This window comes from Molothrus ater, chromosome 3 (assembly GCF_012460135.2).
Source record: "Molothrus ater isolate BHLD 08-10-18 breed brown headed cowbird chromosome 3, BPBGC_Mater_1.1, whole genome shotgun sequence".
In the NCBI taxonomy this organism is placed as follows: Eukaryota; Metazoa; Chordata; class Aves; order Passeriformes; family Icteridae; genus Molothrus; species Molothrus ater.
This window is the reverse complement of record NC_050480.2, coordinates 111,891,047-111,903,786: the sequence shown is the minus strand read 5'-3', so window position 1 is coordinate 111,903,786 and position 12,740 is coordinate 111,891,047. Positions and strand designations below refer to the sequence as shown.

General features: G+C 49.1%; 1 protein-coding gene across 8 annotated transcripts in view; it reads left to right on the top strand.

Moving 5' to 3' along the window:
• Positions 1-12,740, top strand: part of EXTL3 (exostosin like glycosyltransferase 3) — a 147,212-nt gene that overhangs the window by 113,676 nt on the left and 20,796 nt on the right. For all 8 annotated transcript variants that reach the window (XM_036379655.2, XM_036379653.2, XM_036379651.2 and 5 more), the window contains one exon: positions 1,876-4,500. In XM_036379655.2, the coding sequence (XP_036235548.1) occupies positions 2,353-4,500 (2,148 nt within the window). In that variant the 5' untranslated portion in view covers positions 1,876-2,352. The remainder of the gene's footprint in view (positions 1-1,875; positions 4,501-12,740) is intronic.

Below are 12,740 nucleotides of genomic sequence, written 5' to 3'. Positions count from 1 at the left end.
TAGGGCAGCTCATCTCCTGGCCAGCTGTTTGCAGAAAACTGGTGGCAACTGGAGGATCTTTGCAGCCCCCGTGAGACCTGAAATAGCAGGGACTGGCACACACACACCCAGCATGAGCTTTGCTTCCTGCAGAGGGCCTGAAAAGGGGGGGAAAGAAAGAATGAAAAATAAAATTAAAACTTAAAAAAAAATTAATATTATTATTAGTTTTTTGCCTTTGGTTGCTAAAATCCTGCTGCTGGGCAGAGCAGTCCCAGAGGCTGGAGCCTCCCATCTGCCCACAGCCATGTGCTGCCAAGATCCAAGAAAGCTGATTTAGCCTTTTGCTGACTTTTTAGCCGCTTTATCCTCCTGGCTTTCTGAGATTTACGCCACTGCTGTTTGCCAATGTCATGAATTTAAAATCTGCCTTAGTTTTAGGCCTTCATTCTGCTGTGCAACTGGGTTGTGGGTCACGTTGGTGGGAGGGGATGGAAATCCCATTTAATCATGGGGTGTTAAGTAAGTGACAACAAATGGCTGTGTATCAATAGCCCTGGGGATTGTGCTTTATTACCCCACATATTTCCCCTCTTCATGATGATTTTTCATGGTTAAAATCAAATTTCCCCTTTATTTTCTCTGACGTGTGTTGAGTACAAGGCTGAAAATTCCTCCTGACTTCTCTTTGCTGCTTTAAGGTGAACTTTTTTGCCTTGGCCCATTTCCAGATCTCTCTTTCAGCTGAGATTTGCATCCTCACCTTCTTTCTGGGAATTCTTGATGAGTAGATGAGAAGGGCATTAAATAGATTTAGTGAAAAATGACCGTCACCAGCATGGATGACTTTCTTCTAATTAAAAATTGAAACGGAAATGAATGAGCTCCTCTTGAGGCTGTGCAGGAGCTGGTGCTAAGCCCAGCTCTATATTCATCAGTGCTGTGGGAAGTCCAGTGTATGAAAGAATATCCCAGAAGCTTCAATACCTTGGAGGATGCCAACAAAAGGGGAGATTTTCTAGTGACAGCATATTGATGTGGCCTAGATTTAAATCTCTTGGCCTAGAGCTGAGTCAGAGCTGAATTCCATAGAATCACAGAATGGATTGGGTGGGGAGGGACCTTAAAACTCACCCAGTTCCACCTGCCATGGGCAAGGACACCTTCCACTATCCCAGGTTGCCCCAAACCCTGTCCAGCCTGGCCTTGGACACTTCTAGGGATCTGTGGGCAACCACAGCTTCTCTGGGCACCCTGTTCCACCCTCACAAGGAACAATTTCTCCCAAGAGGCTCCCAACAGATCCTAACTTCAGCATCTTTGCTTTGATGTACGGTGTAAACTTTTCTAGTGTTGACCAGAAATTCCCTCATACACAGCCAGCCATTTAAATCGTAACCAACACAAGTACGTTCCCTTTAAACTTCCTCATGCAATGAATCAAAATTTTCCAGCAGGAAATGAAAGCAAAACACTTCATCTAAAAATTCCTCATCAGCTCTAGTCACCAGAGCAGAACAATGGCGATTACACTCAGTTATGCAGTGCAAATTCCCAGCACTGCTGCATCCCGGGATCACAGCAGGGCGGGCAGGGAGAGCAGGTGTACGTCAGCGCCTCTGGTTTGGATGTGAGGAGAGGTGGGAAAAACAGGGATCCAGGTCCAGAGCTGAGGAGGTTGTGTGGTCTGGAGCAACCCTACACAACCCTAATGAGGAGCAGAGCGCCTGGAGCAAGCTGTGTGTCCACATGTCATGGATCCCGCCACCTTCTCAGGTGACAGCCCAGAGGTTGTTCTTTTGAGAGAGGACAATTGCTTTTAAATCTAACCATGTCTTAGGTCACTAGTGGGTCGTTTTGGTTGTGTTGCCTGACCATGTGGTTGTTCTCTTGTAGGAATGGCAGAGCTTCACCCTCCCAGCAGCGATGACAGAGACTGACAGTGCTACCAGTCCCTTCTGGCTCCGTCTGCACGACGGCTGCTGCCTCTGCATATTCATTGGATGGTAATGCAGGATGTCGGCAGCCGCGGTAGAGTTTGGCTCGGTCCCACTGCGTTTTTCTTCTGCCGGTTGTGACTCTGAATCACCATGACAACGCTGTGACACTTCCAGCAAAGGTTGCCCGCGGACCAAGGGTGGGCTGGGGGTGGGCGAGAAGGTCAATGATCGAGTCTAACGGGGTCAGAAGTTGCGCCTGCAGCAAAGCGACTGTGGAAGAGCCGCCGGCACGGCAAGAAGATGAAATTCCCCTTCCATTGGCTTCTTGTTGAGCAGGCACAATAACATTTCCCTTTGAGAGGTTCGCTGTAAAAACTCTTTTGGTTATGGCTACTGATCCAACGTGATTGCGCGCGTGGCGACTTTGGAACTCATGACTGGCTATACGATGTTGCGCAATGGGGGAGTGGGGAACGGAGGCCAGCCGTGGGTGTTGAGGTGGTCCAGTCGGATCCGGCTCACCTGGCTTAGCTTCACCCTCTTCGTCATCCTTGTTTTCTTCCCCCTCATCGCCCACTACTACCTGACCACCATCGACGACGCGGACGATGCCGGCAAGCGCATCTTTGGCCCCCGCACCGGCAACGAGCTGTGCGAGGTGAAGCACGTGCAGGACCTGTGCCGCATCCGCGAGTCGGTCAGCGAGGAGCTGCTCCAGCTCGAGGCCAAGCGGCAGGAGCTCAACAGCGAGATCGCCAAGCTCAACTTGAAGATCGAGGCCTGCAAGAAGAGCATTGAAAATGCCAAGCAGGACCTGCTGCAGCTGAAGAACGTCATCAGTCAGACTGAGCATTCCTACAAAGAGCTGATGGCTCAGAACCAGCCCAAGCTCTCCTTGCCCATCCGGCTGCTGCCAGATAAGGACGATGCGACTTTCCCCCTGCCAAAATCCAACAGGAACTGCAGGCTGCACAACTGCTTTGACTACTCACGCTGCCCGCTGACGTCTGGCTTTCCAGTCTATGTCTACAACAGTGACGATTACCCTTTTGGTAGTTCCTTAGACCCTTTAATTAAACAGGCCTTTGAGGCGACTGTCAGAACTAATGTTTATGTCACTGAAAATGCAAATATTGCTTGTGTGTATATAATTTTAGTGGGGGAAATGCAAGAGCCCGTTATGCCAAAACCTACTGAACTAGAGCAACAGTTGCACTCTTTGCCATATTGGAGGACTGATGGACACAACCATCTCATCATCAATCTATCGAGGAAGTCGGAAACTCAGAACTTCATTTACAACATCAGCACGGGGCGCGCCATGATCGCCCAGTCCACCTTTTACGACGCCCAGTATCGACCGGGCTTTGACATCGTGGTGTCACCTCTGGTCCACGCCATGTCCGAGCCCAACTTCCTGGAGATCCCGCCCCAGGTGCCGGTCAAGCGTAAGTACCTGTTCAGTTTCCAGGGGGAGAAGATCGAGTCCCTCCGCTCCAGCTTGCAGGAGGTTCGCTCTTTCGAAGAGGAGATCGAAGGCAACGCCCCGGCCGACTACGACGACCGGATCATCACCACCTTGAAGGCTGTTCAGGACAGCAAGCTGGACTTTGTTCTGGTGGAGTTCACGTGTAAGAACCAGCCTAAGGCGAGTCTGCCCACTGAGTGGGCTCTGTGTGGAGAAAGGGAAGACAGACTAGAGCTACTGAAGCTTTCTACTTTTGCACTGATCATCACCCCCGGGGACACCCATTTAGTGATCTCCGCCGGGTGTACCATGAGACTGTTTGAGGCTCTGGAAGTCGGGGCCATCCCGGTGGTTCTCGGAGAGCAAGTTCAGCTACCCTACAACGACGTGATCCGGTGGAACGAGGCAGCCTTAATCATACCAAAGCCACGTATCACAGAAGTGCACTTTCTTCTGAGAAGCATTTCTGACAACGATCTCCTTGCCATGAGGAGGCAGGGCCGCTTCTTGTGGGAGACCTACTTCTCCACCTCCGACAACGTCTTCAGCACAGTCTTAGCCATCATAAGGACTCGAATCCAAATCCCAGCTGCTCCTATCCGAGAAGAACCCGCCGTGGAGATCCCCCACCGGTCTGGCAAAGCTGCTGGTACAGACCCCAATATGGCAGACAATGGTGACCTGGACTTGGGGCCCGTGGAAACAGAGCCACCCTACGCCTCTCCCAAATATCTCCGCAATTTCACCCTCACCGCGATGGATATCTACAGGAATTGGAATTCTGCCCCAGGGCCTTTCCACCTCTTCCCCTACACTCCCTTTGACCCCGTTTTACCATCAGAAGCAAAATTTTTGGGGTCTGGGACTGGATTTCGACCAATTGGTGGAGGAGCAGGTGGCTCTGGGAAGGAGTTCCAGGCTGCTTTGGGTGGCAACGTCCCGCGGGAGCAGTTCACGGTGGTGATGTTGACTTACGAGCGGGAGGAAGTGTTGATGAACTCCCTAGAAAGGCTCAATGGTCTCCCCTACTTAAACAAAGTTGTGGTGGTGTGGAACTCTCCCAAGCTTCCCTCCGAGGATCTCTTGTGGCCGGACATTGGCGTCCCAATCATGGTAAGACAGATGTAGCTACAGTGGGCTTGTTCATGGTGGGGTTTGCATGTTAGAGTCGTCTGTGTCAGCTCAGCTTCAGTCCTGGGGGATGGCTGAAGGTGTCTGTACCTCTTTTGGGTATTTTTATCAGTGGGGAAAAACAAGAGGTGCCAGGTATTTAGCACTCAGTGAATGAGAATTGCTTTTGAGGAGCCTAATGTGAATTTTGATGCTGAAAGCTAAAGATTGTTGCTCGTTGGAAATCTTTGCTTAGGCTCTTTTAAGTGCCTCCCTGTGAGGACAGTTGACACCTTATAAATTCCTAAGTAGTAACTGTTTCTGCACTTTGCCAGATGAATTTTTTATTAAAACAAAAGAGGGACCCACTGAATTAGTGTCGACTGCAAAGACCTCAAAACTCAATTCTCACATTATGTTACAAGGGTTGGCAGAGAAGAAATTACAAGCCAAGGCTGACATGACTGTGAGAGCTTCCATGCTCCCAAGGTTGTAGCTGACTTTTGCATATATTTGAGTTGATTATTTTTTTTTCCTCAGCCAAACTGAAGAAGTGACACCTTCAAAAGCCAACATTCATTTTCAGACCCATGAAAAATGTACTCACTTGGACATTGACTTGTAAGGAGTGAATTCTACTCCAAATTTTTATTTATTTTAGGTCTTCCTTGTCATCCCAGCATAATCTCCTTCACTGGCCGTTGTTAAAAATCAGAATTAAATATAAATCTCCCCTCATAAAGAGAGCAAAGGCAGGGAGCTGCTAACAAGAACTGAGTGCTCTGAATCTGGTTGTGTTTAGAGGACAAATGGAAGGATAATGCCTTACAAATTAGGGAAGGGAAAAATAAAAGAGGGAGATGGTGCTTAAATACACAAACTGCGTGTGGTTTATGTGACAGGATGCTACTGAGCTTAATAGCAATGTGAGCTTTATGCTGCATGCAAAGAGATTCATTGATTTAATGTTTCCTTTTATTATTATTGTGATGAATAAATCCTTCTGCTCACATTTAAAAACCCTTATGGTCCGGGAACAATGAGGAGAGAAAATTGCTTGGTTAATTGCGAAATAATCTTTCACATTAGTGCTTTTGAACCTGCGAATTCTACAAAATCTTTGCATTGTGTCTGCCGAAAAAACCGCGTCCTCCTTCGGAGCAGGGATTGTTCTCCTTGGAGCTGCTAATGGGTGTTATTTGTGAAAGAAAAATGCATTTGTGTTGATGGAAGATAATGGCTTTTTGTACCTGGCTCTCATCTGCACATCTGTTGTGTTGGAGCCCTGCTGGTTTTTTGGGGACTTGACACACACAGGAGTTGCTTTGTGTCACCTTCGAGCCACGCGCTGTGGGGAACGTTGGGGACCAACATTTGGGAGCGTGTGCGGTTCCAGAGGAGGGAATTGTTGTGGGCCTGAGTTGGGGAGGTGGATGGTGACACTGTGGAGTGGCTGGGTCACAGGGAGATTCTGCAGGTCCTTTCTGAAGGTGTGTGTTGGTCTCATAATAACTCTGCTTTCTTCCCGTTTTTCTAAATCTCAGTTTTTAAAAGAGCCCAAATCTGGGATTTCTCACAGGAGGGTTAACCCTGAGCAGCTTCCAGGCATCCATCCCTCTGTTGCTAAGCCCATCTCCAGACTGGGTGTTTAATCCTGTTGGAAGTTTGTACCATTCCTCTACAAGGATGGTTTGGTGTGGCAGTGATGGAAAACTTCCCTGTTGGGAGTTTGTGCCAAGGATGGAAAACTTCCCTGTTGGGAGTTTGTACCATTCCTCTACAAGGATGGTTTGGTGTGGCAATGATAGAAAACTTCCCTGTTGGGAGTTTGTGCCAAGGATGGAAAACTTCCCTGTTGGGAGTTTGTACCATTCCTCTACAAGGATGGTTTGGTGTGGCAATGATGGAAAACTTCCCTGTTGGGAGTTTGTACCAAGGATGGAAAACTTCCCTGTTGGGAGTTTGTACCATTCCTCTACAAGGATGGTTTGGTGTGGCAATGATGGAAAACTTCCCTGGGCTTCATCAGACAGTGAGAAATCCCAAAGTCTGCTCTGGAAAAGGGTGGCAAGAGCACTGGGAGCAGAGGTGAGGCTCTGTTTGAGCCTTGCTGGCTGAGCTGTGGGATGTGCTGGCCAGAAGAAGAGGCAGCTGGGGATGTGGGAGTGGCAGGAGACACCAGCCAGTGTGTGCCAGTGTCAGAAGAAAGTGAGGAGCTGTGATTCTGATTTCCTTATGAGGGAAAAAAGCTCTTTTGATGGGGAATATCCAATTCTCTCAGATCTGCCAGTGCTGCTGCATCTCTGTGTAACAAATACGTTCCCAGTGACTTTGGGATGCAAGGAATTGCTCTGTGTTCAGGTCCCAAAGCACAGAGCTTTGTGGGGAAACTTGAGGGAGAGAAGAGAAGGGGATGAAGGTGGATTTGGGCTGTGATTGAAGTGGGTCCAGGCACCACCTGGCTCTGAGGAGCAGCACAGCAGCAGCACATGTGTGCCAGCATGATCCAGGATCAAAGCACCTGGAGCCAGAAGGTCACTGAAGAAAACCCAGCCTCAGAAAGATGTGGAACTGAGTCCAGAGGAGGCCATGGAGCTGCTCTGGATCCAGGCTGGGAGAGCTGGGGAGGTTCAGCTGGAGAAGGGAAGGCTCCAGGGAGACCTCAGAGCCTAAAGGGGCTCCAGGAGAGCTGGAGAGAGACTTGGGACAGGGGATGGGGGGACAGGACACAGGGAATGGCTGCACACTGCCAGAGGGCAGGGATAGATGGGATATTGGGAAGGAATTGTTCCCTGTGAGGGTGGGGAGAGTCTGGAATAGAATTCCCAGAGAAGCTGTGGCTGCCCTTGGATCCCTGGAAGTGTCCAAGGCTGGGTTGGACAGGGCTTGGAGCAACCTGGGATGGTGGAAGGTGTCCCTGCCCATGGCAGGGGTGGGATGAGATGGGCTTTCAGGTCCCTTCCAACCCAAACCATTTTATCATTTAATGCAAATTACAAGCTAATGAGACAAAGCACTGTCTGTAGCACGTTAAAGAGCCTTTGGAAACAAAACAGAGCCCTGAACCCCAGCAGGGCCTGCTGGTAGCAAGAGATGTGTGGCTCTGGGCTAGCAGAATTCCCCAAAGGAGAGCTGGAGTTCTCCTTCCTCCATGTGTTGACCTTATTTATTGATGTGCTCCTTGAAACAGCGTTTGCAAACTGCTCTGCTTGGCTGTGATTTGGGGCTTGTCCTCCCAAGCAGAATTCTTTTCCCTGGTGGGCTGGGAATTAATCAAGAGCCAAGCTCAAAGCTGCATTGAAACTTTGAATCTTTCATGGATAACGAGATAAACAGGGCTACAGAATATATTTGATTTTTTTAAAAAAATACTTTGACTTAAATATAGATGGCATAATTTACTAAAACATCAGTAAAATTCCTAAGCTGCACAGGAGTCTGATCAAATATTCTGTCCCTGTCCCCAGCCTGAAGTGAGTAGGTGGAAATCCAGTGTAATGTGAAGTAGTTTGTAGTCACTCAGGTCTGCCCCTGGAACAGATGCTGGCACTTTACCCTCACATTTAAAGCTGTAAAAACTCTTCCCATCTCCCATTATTTGGGATTGCAGCAAAACCCAAAGGCTGTGAGTGAGAAATCTTGTTTGTGCAAGCTCAAAACCTGACTTTTCCCCAAGTGTCTGTATCTCTAGCACTGCCTTAGGAGACCTCCCCAGGACAGGAGTGTGACAGTTCCAGCTCCAGCAGCCACGCCACAGCCACTGCTGAAGTTCTGTGTTGTCCAGAGGATCTGTGGCTGCCCCTGGATCCCTGGAAACATTCCAGGCCAGGCTGGAGGGGGCTTGGAGCAGCCTGGGCTAGTGGAAGGTGTCCCTGCCCATGGCAGGGGGTGGAATGCAATGAATTTTAAGGTCCTTTCCCACCCAAACCATTCTGGGATTTGAATTTCCAGCTTGCTTTGCAGTAAACTGTGTGGGATAAAACCCCACCTGCTGTATAAATATAATATAAAAATATCCAGCACATTAGTGATTTAATTTTTTTGGTGTGATTGACCGGGTGAGCTTTAAGGTCTTTTCCCACCCAAACCATTCTGGGATTTTGTGATTTGGGGCTAAACCTTATTTAGCCCAAAGCAGTATTTTCACAACCTCTGCTCACATTCCAAGATGTGACAGCCAGATCTTGCAGCTCCTCTCCCTCTGCTGGGTTTGTGAGGGCCCTCAGTGGCTGGAAAAGCCCTGCAGCAGTTTGGTTTCTCCTCCTGCTGGGGGCTGAGGTGGGCTGGGAGTGCTGGAGGCATCTCTGAGCACTTAGGCTGGGTTCAGTGCCAGCTCCTGTGCCTGCCAGCAGTGACTAATCCCTTCCTCCAGCTTTGTTCCAGAATAAGTCGCCGCCTTTGATCCCTGCAGCCACTTCCAGTGGTGTAACATCCTTTGCTGCTGGCCTGGTGGCTGGCTGAGAGGGCTCATTCCATTCACAGCTGCTTGTTTGAAAAGGAATCAGCTGTGGAAAAGGGCTCATCTGGAAGCTGCTGGGCTTGCAGACCTGTTTGGCTGCGCGTGGCATTTGTTAATCAGGAGCAGGCTGGCCAGGGAATGCTGTCCTGACTTTCCCTTCTCTTTGGGCTCTGTGAATGTGCTGGCTCTGAAGCTCAGATGCCTGAGTCCTTTCCAGCAGAAGCACTCAAAGGGTTTTTCATATCTCCCTTTTAAGGAGCACGGCAGAGTCTGTGGGTGATGCTTCTGAGGAGGAGGAGGAGGACAGAACCTGGACAGGCTGGTGGCCATGGTGGCACAATGAGCTTCTCTGCTTGTCCTTCAGCAAGCAGCTGGATCCTCAGGCTTGGTTTTCTGATAAGAGCAGCATCAACCTTCCAAACTAACCAGGAGCTGGAGATGAGCTGCAGTGCTGTGTGTGATCCAGAGTGAGATCATCACACTGACCAGGAGTTAAAAAGAGAATAAAACCTCCATGCTGATCAACACCATCATTTCAGTCAATCCTTTCCCTTCCTGGGAGCTTTGCCTAAAATCCAGCTCAGGGCCTGGTTCAGCTTGGTAGTTCAGCATTTACCAAACTCTTCCTTGCTGATGTGACTTGGGCTTTTCTGGGCCAGCTCACCTGCAGGAACTCTTTGGTGAGTCCCAGCTTTATCCTGCTTTTCCCTGCCTTACTTGGACTCACAGCTCTTGTGTTCCAAATCAGGAAAAACCCAACTTTGCTTTGAGGTCCTGGATTACATTTGGGAGTGGGGAGCTCCAGGTTTACTTCCAGGAGGAACAATTCACACAAAAGCAGCTGAGAAAATCCCTGTTTCTTAGCACTGAGTCACTTCCCACAGGAGATTTGCCCCATCCCTGGGATGAACAGCCTGTATTCAGTGCACCAGCATTACCAGCAGTGCATCCCAGGTTTGTGGGCTCAGTTTCTCCACGGGAGCAGTTTCAGAGGGCAGGGAGATGTTCCACAGAAGTGCTGGGTGCTGCTGTCAGGTTTGCAGCACCACCTGCTGCCCGCGGAGCCGGCACTGCCGGGGAGGCAACCGAGTTCTGAAATCCCTGTGAGTTTCACCATCTCCATATGTGGTTTTTTCTGTTGTGTAGCAGCAGAGGAAGGAACAAATTTGCTGCTTAGTTTACCTGGGAATCCTAAAATCCAGATTCTTGTCACTGCAGAGCCCGAGCAAAGGTGCAGCGATGTGTGACCGCGGGATGATAATGAACAAGCAGTGCCGACTCCTGGGAATGTGCGCTTGGAATATTAACTCCAGCACCCTCCCAGTCCTCTCTGCTACTGCCTAGAGCCATCCCTTCATTCTCCCCCGTGCCATGTGCTGGTTTGTGGTGGCTTTTCCACAGATAAAACCCAGCTCTCCGAATCCCCTTGGCTCGGGATGCAGCTGATGGGGTGGGTGACCCGAAGGAAGTGTGGTTGGGGCACTGGAATGGAGAATCAAGGGAGGGAAGTGTCCTTGCATGGTGCTGGGGATGTAATTGGGTGGGTTTTGTCACCTGTGAAGGTGTCACAGGGGCCAGTCCCTGTGCTGAAGCCATTAACCATCACCACAAAAGCTGCCTGTGCACCTCAAACTCTCCCTGTTTGCAGCAGCTCTGTCACAGCTGCTGGGGGACAAAAGCAGCACGGCAGGCCTTGGCAGCAGGGGCAGGGCAGCAGCAAAACCCACACTGATTTTCCAGGGCTGCATTGCTGCTACTTTTAGGGTTTGAATTGTGACCTGTTGAAATACCAACAGAATGCCAAATGTCCCCAGATTGTGCCATGTGCTGGTTTGTGATGGCTTTTCCACAGATAAAACCTTCCTGGAGCTCCAGCTCTCCTACCAACAGAATACCAAATGTGACTTGTTGAAATACCAGCAGAATACCAAATGTCCCCAAATTATTCCACTGGGACAAGCGTGGGGGGAATGGAGTGTATGGGTGCATTTTCTCTCTTTTTTTCCTTTTGTTTTCACCTACTTTTCATCCTCTGTGACTTTGTGATGATGGAACTGAGTGTTGACATCCACTTCCCATAAAGTCCCAGAGCCTGGATATCTGCATTTCCTTTCTTCCCAGGCTTTTATCTGTCCTGGTGGAGCAGTTCTGCTGTGCAGAGCCATTTGATTGTGCATTCTGCACAGGCTGCCTTATTTGTGAAGACAGCCTTGTCTCCCAGAGTGGCCATAAGTTGATGTTGTGCCACAGGACACGGATGGATCCCCTGGCACAGGAGCAGGACTCGCTGAGGTCAGGAATTTGGGGTAATAAATAGAGAGGAAAAAAGAAAATCTGTGTTTGCTGGAACAGGAGGGACCTCGTGGGGCATTGGGACACCAAAGAGGCAGCTGTGAGGGACACGAGGAGGTTACAAAGAGGAAGGTGCCTCTTGGATATGAGGTTAGGGGAGCAGGAGACAGGTTTTAATCACTGCTTGTTGCTGAGTGTCTGATGGAGCTCCCAGCTGCCTCCCCAGGCTCTGTGGATCGATCAGCAAAGACATTGCAGCTCTCAAGGAGAAGGGGGTGATTTACTCCCAGGGTTTTGGGACACTCTCCTGCCCCTTTTGCCCACAGTTCCTTCCCCTTCCCTCACCTGTGCCTGGTGAGGAAGCAGATGCTGCTCTCTTATCAAACCCATGGATGCTTTTTTTCCCATTTTCATGAAGTCAAACTGTGGTTGGTGATAAAACCTGATGGGTCTCCCTGCCCTCCTGGGCATATGGAGTGCTCCCCTCTCCAAAAAGCAGCACCTGGATTTTCCTGGACTTCTGGAGAAGTTTCATCTCCTGTGAAAAACCATTGAGAGCAGGTGATGGAGCAGCTGGATTCAGAACCAAGGGCTGCAGTTTGTTTTCCCCTTGTCTCCAGAATCCCTGGAATCAGTTGTTTCCCTGCAAGCCCCCAGGGAGGATGGAGCTTTTTCTGATGACAGTGAGGGGATGTCATCTTAGAGCCTATGAGAAAATCAGACACTTCCATTTATTTAAAGCTTTTAGTTAATTCATGAAAATCTGTGTAAGTCCTGTAAAAAAAAGTGAGGATTTTTTTTCCTTCCCCTGAAATTGGCCAAATTTCAGCATCAGCAAGGAGCTAAGGGCACTAGAGGGAAACTGAGGCACAGAGAAAGCCACACCTGGTCACTGAAATATCCATTGTATGTTTCCATATAAATTCACAGAAATCCTGTTTTCAGATTTTTAGAAAATCTGTATTCCCAGATTTTCTAACAGCAGAAAGATGGGAAATCTGAAGCTTTTATCTTCCCAGATAACACTTTCACATCCAAACAGTTCAGCAAAGTCTTCAGCTTCCTGAATGCTCATTTGAACTGAACTCTGAGGGGTTTGAGCTTCATGGAGGGAAGAGAGATGGGTTTTGTTCTTCACATTGAAAGCATTTGGGGCAGGGAAGTTCCATTTCCAGCCTGGTCATGGCTTTGATCTCTGAGCTGCCCAGAGCCTGGCTTGTGGGAGCCTGGCTTATCTCTGTGATAAGGGACTGCCACTTCTTGGCCTGTGACAGGAGAGACCTGAGAGGGAATAGAAAAAGCTTCAGGGCAGCCATAAACTGAATAATTCTTTCCACTAGGGCTCATTTTCCTCTTGCTCTCAGTGCAGGTGATAACACAAATTGCTTTCAAACCACTGGTATTAATTCGGTTGATTTTATCAGAAATTTATAAAAGGAATTGTTTTGAATTGTGACTCATTTGTGTGATCTCTGTAATTTCTAACACATGC